We start from the raw sequence: 10,385 nt of genomic DNA on the forward strand, positions 1-10,385 counted from the left end.
ACAGGACTTCCCTTTCATAAATCCATGTTGACTCTGCCCAATCTTACTATTAGTTTCTAAGTGCCCAGTTATTGCATTGTTTATAATAGATTCCAGCATTTTCCCAACTACTGATGTGAGGCTAACAGGTCTGTAGTTACCCGTTTTCTCCCTCCCTCCTTTCTTAAATAGCGGGGTTACATTTGCTATCCTCCAATCTGCAGGAACCGTTCCAGAATCTATAGAATTTTGGAAGATGACAACCAATGCGTCCACTATCCCAATGGCCACCTCTTTCAAAACCCTAGGATGTAGGTCATCTGGTCCTTGAGATTTATCGTCTTTTAGTCCCATTAATTTTGCTAGTACTGTTTTTTTACTAATAATAATTTGTTTAAGTTCCTCATTCTCACCACACCCATTGACTTCAATTTCACTTGGGCTCCTTGATGCCACACTCGGTCAAATGCTGCCTTGATGTCAAGGGCTGTCACTCTCACCTCACCATTGGAATTCAGCTCTTTTGTCCACGTTTGTATCAAGACTGTAATGAGATCTGGAGCCAAGCGGTCCTGGCGGAACCCAAACTGAGCATCAGTGAGCAGGTTAATGGTAAGTTCCGCTTGATAGCACTGTCGACGACACCTTCCTTCACTTTTCATCCTTAGAAGGTTAAGGAGAGATTGGATAGAGGTGTTCAAAATGTTGAAGGGTTTTGATAGAGTCACTAAGGAGAAACTGTTTCGTGGCCGAAGGGTCAGTAACCAGAGGACACAGATTTAAGATAAATGGTAAAAGAACCAGAGGGGAGGTGAGAAAAAGAGCATTTTCTTTATACAGCGAGTTGTTGTGATCTGGAATGCACTGCCTGAAAGGGCAGTGGAAGCAGGTTCAATAGTAACTTTCAAAAGGGAATTGGATAAATGCTGGAATGGAACAATTTACAGGGCTCTGGGGAACGAGAGTGGGACTAATTGGAGAGCTCTTTCAAAGATAAAGAGAGCCAGCACAGGCACCATGGGCCGAATGGCCGCCTCCTGAGCCGTGAGATTCGACACGCAATGAAGGGGCGGGGCTTCTGGTTTGTTTGACGTGTGAAGTAGCCAATGAGGCGACAGAGCGCTTGGGTGGAGCCAATGGGAGCGCAGCAAAGGGGCGGGGCGAGCTGTCCGCCCCTTTGAATTCCAACAGCGTTTTGCCCCTGAAATACGCCGCTTTTTTGAGGTAATTTTATTTAATTCTGATTTTTCGCGTCAAAATCAGTCAAATTTCCGACATTTTAATCAGAGAGAAACTCTGCAAAAACTCGGGCCAGGCGATTGGCCAGTGAGCAGGTCCAATCACAGCAAAGTTCAGCTGAAGAAACATCAACCAACCTCCGCCATTCCGGCCGCCAGCTCTCCGGCTCGGCTTCTCCTCCATAAATTCGGCCATTTCCAGCCGCTGATTGAAATTTGAAGCAGGATCTGCGAGCGATTGCGCCAGCGTCACCATGGTGTTGGCTGAGTGACGGCTCCGGCCGACCAATTGGAGAGCGGCGCCCGGAGATCCCGACCAATCAGCGCGTGGCCGTGGGGCGGGGCTTGGTACAAAATGGCGGCGGCGAGGCGGGAGGCTTTTCGGCGACGGTGAAAATCTCCGGGAAAAAAAAACCCATCATAAATCGCGAAAGAAGGAAACCAATCGGCACATCGGCCAATTCGGTGAGGTAACGTGTGTCGATTAAAGCGCGCCAATTGCTTCGATTCTCTCCGCAATCGATATGAAGTAGCGGCAGTGAGGGAGCCGCGCAACCCGCATTTTATATCAATAAATCGTTTCAAAAGCGGGTTTAATCCGATCTTTCGCTACAGCCTACATTGATCATTGTGAAACCAAAGGAATATGAAGGAGAAAGACGTGTCGCCCAAAGCTGGCGGTAAACGCGGGGAGGACAGGCGAGGAGGCCACCACCAGCAGCCCAGGAAAATGGGGAATAATCACAACAGCATCAACAGGAACAACAAGAACCATGGCAATGCCAAGAGGACTCGCAATATCAGTGGCAAAAGGACCAACAACAGAGACTATGATGTCTATCCTCCCAACCGGACTGCTAATAACTTGAGCATTTCCTCTGCTTCCTCAAGGACTAGTAGGAATGAGAGGCAACCCGGTGAATACAAAATTCTGAAGATCAGCAATTTGGGCTCCCAGTTGAGTGATGGTGCCATTGAGGATGGGCTGTTCCACGAGTTTAAGAAGTTTGGGGATGTTAGTGTGAAAATATCCAGGGATGGGGATGAAAGGGTGGCCCTGGTGAATTTTAGGCACTCTGAGGATGCCAAGGCTGCCAGGCATGCCAAGGGCAGGCTGGTGCTGCACGATCGCCCTCTGAAAATCGAAACGGTTTATCCTCCTCCAAAAGGAAGAAGTTACTCCCCTGAACTGGATGGGTATCCTGCACCAAGTGTCCAGGGTAACCGTCACAGGCAGAGATCTCTTTCCCCTGCAGGACTTGGTTACAGAGAACACCGAGCTCAGCAGCGCAGTTCTTTGGGGCGTCAAATACCACCGCCACCTCCTCCACCTCCGCCTCCCCAGAGAGATTTGGAAAGAGAGCGGGATTATGCCTTTTATGAAGGCCGGGGTCGAGCTGCATACACGCTTGACAGAACTACATTCAGGGAAGATGAAATCTTGCCAGAAGATGACAAGAGAGCTAATAGGACGTTGTTTATTGGCAACTTGGACCCTTCAGTTTCACAAAATGACCTTTTGCTTGCATTTGAACGGTTCGGAGTTATCTTGGAAGTGGATATCAAACGGCCACCTCGTGGGCAAGGAAATTCATATGGCTTCCTGAAATTTGAAAACTTGGACATGGCCCACAGAGCTAAGATTGCAATGTCTGGCAAAGTGATCGGGAGAAATCCTATCAAGATTGGTTATGGGAAAGCGACCCCCACCACTCGCTTGTGGGTTGGGGGATTGGGTGCCTGGGTTCCTGTAGCTGGTCTTGCAAGGGAATTTGACCGCTTTGGGACCATAAGGTCTATTGACTACCGAAAGGGCGATAGTTGGGCTTATATTCAGTATGAAAGCTTAGACGCAGCACAAGCTGCTTGTACTCAGATGCGTGGCTTTCCCTTGGGTGGACCAGATCGGCGGCTAAGAGTTGACTTTGCAGATACAGAGCATCGATATCCTCAACAATATCTGCAAGCCTTGCCTCTGCCTCATTTTGATTTGATTGGAGATGGCCTTCTTCCCCGTGGTGCGGAGTGCCTGAGGGGTAGGGAAAGGAATTCTCCACCAATGCATTACAGAGAAAGGGACCTCTTTCCAGGCAATGACTGGCATGTCCTTTCTGTCCGGGAAAGAAACCGGAATAGCCACGAACCATTTGAGCACCTCGATCGTGAAGTCCGGGATAGCTGGTCTCTTGAACGTGGGCGTGACCATATTTTACAAAATTGGGACCAAAGAAGAAAAAGGAGAGGCCCTCCGGATACACGCCCCACTGATTGTTCACCCAGCAACGACCGGTCCAGAAAGCGGCGTTGTATTTCGCCGGATCGCAGCCCGGGTAATAGCAGCCGTGATGGCGGACGTCACAGTGACTCCGACCGCGATGCCAAGAATGAGCGGTATTCACCCAGTAGGGATCGCCGTAACAGCACAGAAAAAGTTTCTTGTGGTAAACATGAAATCAAAACTATAAACTTAATCGAAAAGGATAAAGACCGCAAACATAGAACTACAGAATGTGCAAGTCCCATGAGGAGCAAATCTAAATCTGACTCCGCCAATGCCAAAGCATCTGACAGCTTCCAGGAATATGAGCGCAAGTTGAATGTAGCCTGGCACGGAATGCTGGTGCTAAAAAATAGTTCTTTCTCCACGAATATGCACTTCCTCGAGGGCGATCTGAGTGTTGCAACCAACTTATTAGTGGACGTCTCAACTGGTGGAAAAGTAGCACAGTTAAAAATCACTCAGCGCTTACGACTAGATCAGCCTAAATTGGATGAGGTAACAAGACGCATCAAGGCATCAGGCACTAATGGCTATTGTGTCCTGTTGGCCGTACCAGCATTGAACAGCATGGAAAATGTGGAAGGGATGTCCTCTGCTATAGAGCAAGCCACTTCACCACAGAGACCCCTGAGGAACTTGGTGTCCTATCTAAAACAAAAGCAGGCTGCTGGTGTCATCAGCCTGCCTGTTGGAGGAAGCAAAGAGAAGGACCACACTGGTGTGCTTCATGCTTTCCCTCCATGTGATTTTTCTCAACAGTATCTGCAAACCCCTGCTCGAGCCCTGGCCAAATCTGAAGAAGACTGTCTAGTTATAATAATTGTACGTGGTACAGCTTAGAATTGAGATTGTACTGTCTGCTGTGTATTGTGATGTGTACGGGATACAAAGAGGGCAAAGTTCACCAAATTGCTAAACATAGCTGTCAGACACTTTAACCGCATCGTGTTGGGAGCCCTACCTTTCTACTTGTGCAAGCGGCAATAAAAGTGAGCTGGCAAAAGTACATCTTCTGCCAACTGATAGTAAAGTAGTATTGGTAGCGGTGTGAGATCTCCTACCCTCCCAACTAGTGCCCTGCCTAACACCAAATTCAGTCACAGTAATACTAAACTGGTATGTGGCCACTAACACCTTTGGGCTAGGTGGCCCACATGTTTTATTTTTAAAGTTTTTATTTCCCTTCTTCTTTACCCTTGTCTCCCTGTCCCTAGTTAAAAGGATACTCACTCTCGTATCCGTTGTCTATGTGGTCATTTTTTTGGTCTTGCTTCCTTTTTCTTAACCCCTTCAAAAAGTATCCCGTACTACATTTAAATACACAAGCACTGTCACTATTGAGCAGAACCCATGAATTGTACAAAGCTTGAATGCTTCCTGCATTGTTTAAGGTAGTGCTTACATGTCGGTGCCAGAGGCCAGTAGTTGTTTTTTTCTTCAAGCAGATTTCATTATTGGAAACAGAGTCCTAAGGGTCATACTCCTTTAACGTTATTATTGAGATCTTTATTGACGGGCTAAACAATTGTTCAAAACCCAGTTGTTTGCTAGTTTTGTAAATAAGATAACTGATATTGGAGTACAGACACTTTGCAAACTGTTTTATGTAACGTGCTGTAAGAGTTGTAGGCAGTTATTTTGTTTTTTTGCACTTAATATCTTCTGGGCACCAGTAATCCTCAAACTAACTCTAAAGTTGAAACACAGTAAGGTAATACTTTGTCTTTCCTGCCTATTGGTTCAGAAAACCTTTTTAATCATTTGGATCTTAATCCAAAAGCTACAAAATTGATTAATTAATGTTTAACACACCCAAAGAGAACGGCGTAAGCTTTTAAAACCAGTGATCTGGGCAGTAAAGGCCATGCAAAAAAGCAACAATGGATTATGCGTGTCAAGAATCCTGGGTTGAAAAGGACTCGTGTGAATGTCTAGAAAGGTGCCTGTGTACTTGTTCTTTAGAGGGCTAGCTCGTCAGTTGTGGGAGAGGGAGAAGTGAGAAGAAACCAGAGGACAACGATGGTTTGGGAAAAATCCATGGTCATTATCCAGCCCCCCCCCACCCCACTTCTGGAAAGTGCAGAGACTGGCTCAAGTTTGGCTACGTTATCCTCTAGTCAAATAACCTGTTGAGACTCACATGAAACATGACCACAGGGCGAGGTGCAACAGGGTGACTGGCCCATTGAACCAGCCCAGCAAGCGTTGGCACCTTTAGGAAGCAAGGTGGACAGACCAGTTGTACTGTGTAATAGTGTAATGCCCTTTGCAGCGATAGTGGTTACAGGAGCTGGATAGCTATGTTCGGAAGCTTAATACAATTGTTTTCCAGTCGAGCAGGAACCACTATGAAATGATCTGGCCAGATTTAATTTGGCAATACCTTATTGAATAACGTCATTTGGAGAAGGAAGTGAAAAGCAAACTGGAGCTAGCCCTATGACACAAGTGTACACTGGAGTCTGTAAACAGGAATAAGTTTCAAGTCAAATTTGCAGAGAGTTCAGATTTGCTGTTTTTGATACTACACTGTCCAAATGTACAGTTTGACATTTGTAGTTTCTCCTTAATACAGCAAGAAACTCAACGTGTGATCCCATTCATCCAGCCAGTGGTAACCGCTGTTCAGTATATCAGTGCAAGGTGGGTAACTACTTGGTTTGCACTAATGGGAGACGCTGTTTGAACAAGTACACAGGCATGTTATATCTGGTAAAAGAAACATTCTTTCAACTGAAAAAATAATTAAATATGCAAGTGCACACTGACTGGTTATGTAATAAAATAAGCAAAATGCTGGAAATCTGAACAAAATCAGAAAGGACTATAAACACGCAGCCGGTCAATCAGTGTCTGAAGAGAACAGTCACTGTTGCGGGCTGCCACAAACGCTGACTAACCTGCTGGGAGTTGTCAGCTTTTTCTGTTTTTGCTCATTTACTGGATGGAAGTACTTCTCCCACCTCCAGCTCCCCCGAATTGTTTCTGGGACATTGGGGCACTGATGATCAGTACTACCTTGCAAAGATTATGTATTTTTTTTCAGGGAAAGTTAAATTGTGGTCTTGTTGTGTTTTTGGTTTGAGGAGTCCTCAGAGCTCAAGGTCACAGAGCTGGACACTGCCACTGTTTCACAGTATTAGTTTTAAAAGAAAAAAACTGGCCTGCCTACCAGCATGATACAAACTAAAAGTATCTAGCTCCCCCAGTGGTACACCTGCTGTAGCACACCCTGTGCTGATTGAATTGCTCCAAGCCGAGACATCAGTTGGGGTGTGGCAATTGGCCTCTGGGCCCCTGCGCCAGGGAGAGTAAAATTTAGCCACCTCTTTTTTGAATTTAGAAAAAAGTAACTTCTCACGATATGAGTGTTACTAGCAAGGCCAGAATTTATTGCCCATCCCTAGTTGACCTTGAGAAGGTGGTGATGAGCCGCCGCCTTAAACCGCTGCAGTCCGTGTGGTGAAGGTACTCCCACAGTGCTGTTAGGACTCCCAATGGCAAGTGGTGCATGTGCGGCTATATGGGAAGAGGATCAGGCTGGGCTGTGATCCCTGTGTAACCTGCCACCAATCGCTGTCCAGCGACACAATGGGGAAAAATAGCCACTTGAGTGAGAGGAGAGGTGGAGGGGGGCTGACGACTCCAGCGGAACTGTGAATGTGAGCATTCAGGAGAGGGGGAGAATTAGGGGCAGGATATTCAAAATAAAAACCCTAAATCTACTTGCGGTATCCCTTGCGTGTGTCCGCACACATGGAAGTGCTTGTGGAGCCATTGTTTTGTAAAACAAAGGTTTCCTGCACATTGCAAAACAGAAGTGTTGGCATTGGGATGTACTGATCCATCGCATCATTTTATCCGCATTCCACTATAACTAGCCTTTGCTAATGGTAGCTTCCAGCCGGCAGAGCTAATGACCTTAAGCAAATACAAATGTTAATATAGCAACAACCAGTTTTGACACGAGGGGTGGTGACGGCAAGTTTTTTTTTACTGAAATTTAGGTGTGTGCGCACGTGTGTACAAAGCTGTACGCATGCGTGCTAAAACCAAAATGAGTGCTTTCATTGTCTTTACGGGATTTGGGTCAAATAGGAAAGATGCACAAAACGAAAGAAGGTGGACGGATCTACACTGCAGAGCCTTGTTGGTCTAATCAAATTGGCATGGAAATTTTAACAATTTGAAAGGAAAGGAATTCAAATCTATTAAAGCAAGTCCGTGTGCACTGTTACTTTTTTGAATAATTTAAAGTGGTGAAATGCAAACTTGAAAAATGGCACCGGTGTTTTTGGTTTAACCACAATCGTAGAGTTTAGGGAATTGAGATGCAGTGTAAACTGTGGAGTATCTGGAGCACATGCCTCAACAGTTGGCATGTTGTCTCAAGGAGCAGGTGTACAAAAGCTGCAGTTGTCCTATAATTTAGATTAACTTCAATATTACGATACAGTAGCGATAACCTAAACAACTTTGGACTGAAAAGAGTATAGGTACAGAAGAGTGTGTGGGTGTTGCTGTTCTCAACATCACATAGCAGTGAGGCAGCGGGCTTGTTCCAACCATAGAGCTTCTGTTTTCAGTATCCGGATTCTGTGATTTTTTTTTCCCTGTGAAGTTACAGGGCGATCTCTTAGAAGGAGCGCTTACACTAGTGTCTTTTATGACAGCTGTGAAAGACAAAAGTCCGAATCCAGTGTAGGCTCAGTGTAGGCTTAGTTTTAAAGTTGCAGTTGTAGGCTTAGTTTTAAAGTTTAGATAGTGTCCCTACTGCCCTCGCCTTGTTTAGTCTAGAACTGCTCCCCTCCACTCACCGGTCTGTGGTTGTGAAGGCAAGCAGGCAGCCTGTCCCCAGGGATTGACCTTTGCCACTGTAACCAGCTGAACGGAGGCTCCAGAATGGCCATGGTAACCAATATTTTTGTCTTTTTTATATACTGTTTTTCCCCCTTTTCCCCCATCTCCTGCTGAGATTGGGATCACTAGGCAGTTCTACCTGGTACCACTGCACAGTGGTGTGTCTGTTTAATGTCGACTGTAGGATGCTGAGAGAGTAGTGCTCAAGCAGAGACCTGTGACTTACAAGAGGCACTCTCCCCATTTTATTTTCTAGTCTGTGTGCTGCTGCTCTCGATTGATTGGTTGGAGGGCCAGTAAGATTTAGGTACATCTTTTGAATTGCCTGTCATGTGAGTCTAAGGGGACCTAGAAAAGGGCAGGTCCTGGACACCATTGTTAATGTAAAAATGCTACAATGCTTCTAATGTCCGACATGCTATTCTCTTCCCAATCCCTGGCAGCCCAGGCATGTAATCATTTTGGTGCAGGTATCCCCATCCCATGAGAAGAAGTGGTCTTCAATTTTTCAAACTGTAAATGAACCAGAGTGTTAGAATCTCACTGTAAATGAGGATTAAGAAGCGCTTCAAAAGAGCTTAATCCTCAGGCAAGTCTTCAGACTTGCAGCCGATAGCCTTGCTTAGGGACTATTTAACATAGGACTTTTATCTTGGAGACAAATATCAGCTTTTAGACAGTGTCTTTGACAACTCTGCATCAAAAATGTGTTGTAGAAACCTAGGGTCTTATTGGTGCCTTAGTGAGAAGCAGTGGTTCAGGAGCATGCCAACTGAATTTCTTTAGTGCTGATTTTTTTTGAGGCTATATGTAAAATGACTGTATTCTTGTTAGTTATATAGAAGAAACTGCTGTTGCATGTATTTTTTTTGTGTCTAATTTGATATTTCTTTCCTGCAAAACCCAAATGACAGAATATTTGAATGGCAAAGCTGAGGAGGAGACTTCCGCTGGAATTTAGTGCAAGCCGAAGACGGTGTTTGTGTGAAGTAGAATGGCCTTTTGCAGGGGGAAAAGATTTCTGTTGTTTGTTTTTAAAGAGCTGGAATGGCAGCTTGGAAAAAAAAATATATAAAAAGTTCCTGTATCTTCTAATGTGAAACCAGGTCCTGTGTTTGAGGGGAAAATGATCTGCTGCTGTGTGCTGTTTATAGCTGATTTCTGGGGGCAAAAGGAAAAGCTATTCGGGCTCGACCAGCTGCATACTGGCTTTCACAGACACACGTGCGTTGAGCTGATTATGTTGTCAACCAAAATCAATAAAATGTGTTTTCTTTTGAGGAAAAAAAAATCTGCCTTGGAGTAAGTTTGATGAATGAAGCAAAAAAAATGACCCCTTGTGTACACTTGAGGCTTTTTGTTTCGGAAGCCCTCGTTATTTGAGGAGGAAGCGTCAGCGTCACCGTTAACTTAACAGTGGCCTGCAAGAAACGAAATGGGGGGAGTTTCCCCATTCTGAAATGTTGAGAATTGACCGCTGGCTGATCATCTTGATGCTGTTCTAATCGAAGATCCAGAATTGCTTGAAAAAGTTTTTTTTATAAAAAGTGTGGGTTTATTTTTGACCCGACAGATCTGTGAAGTGTTTGAAGAATGAATCCTTGAAAATAAGTCTCGATCTTGCTACCCATGACCAAACCAAAAAAGCAAGGCGTTCCGTGCCTCCCCAAAATAAAAAAATTCAGCTTTTCTCGAGCGTTGCCTAGAATTGTGAGGCAGTGCCCCCATATCCTGGAGCTTTAAAAGCGTGCCATTTGCTTAATTTGGAGAGGAAGAAAAGGTACTATACACCTGATATTTCGTCAGGGCTAGCAGTTGGTTTAAATACACTTTTCTATGTTACTGGTGCCTTATTTGATGGATACGTTGTGGCTTGTAACAGTTTCACACCCCATGGATGTGCATGTCCTTCCTAGGTACCCAAACTCACTCATACCTGTATTGCCTCTCAACTCATCACAGTGAGCTTTCAACCTAGGAGACCTCCTTTTATATATTTAAAAAAATGAATAGAATTGCCCAGTAAC

The 10,385-nt window shown here is 45.0% G+C and overlaps 1 protein-coding gene across 1 annotated transcript; it reads left to right on the forward strand.

Annotated features, from left to right (window-relative positions):
- Positions 1–1,198: 1,198 nt before the first annotated feature.
- rbm15 (RNA binding motif protein 15) lies at positions 1,199–9,649 on the forward strand. Its single transcript, XM_086010960.1, has one exon. It carries the CDS (start codon positions 1,864–1,866, stop codon positions 4,336–4,338), a length of 2,475 nt encoding a protein of 824 aa, XP_085867086.1. The 5' UTR covers positions 1,199–1,863; the 3' UTR covers positions 4,339–9,649.
- The last annotated feature ends 736 nt before the right edge of the window (positions 9,650–10,385 follow it).

This window comes from Somniosus microcephalus, chromosome 18 (genome assembly GCF_052327205.1).
Source record: "Somniosus microcephalus isolate GS21.2 chromosome 18, FLI_Smic_1.0, whole genome shotgun sequence".
Classification (NCBI taxonomy): Eukaryota; Metazoa; Chordata; class Chondrichthyes; order Squaliformes; family Somniosidae; genus Somniosus; species Somniosus microcephalus.

What these genes read in the sequence shown, in the direction of transcription:
- rbm15 (XM_086010960.1), top strand. Translation starts at nt 1,864, where the DNA reads ATGAAGGAGAAAGACGTGTCGCCCAAAGCTGGCGGTAAACGCGGGGAG.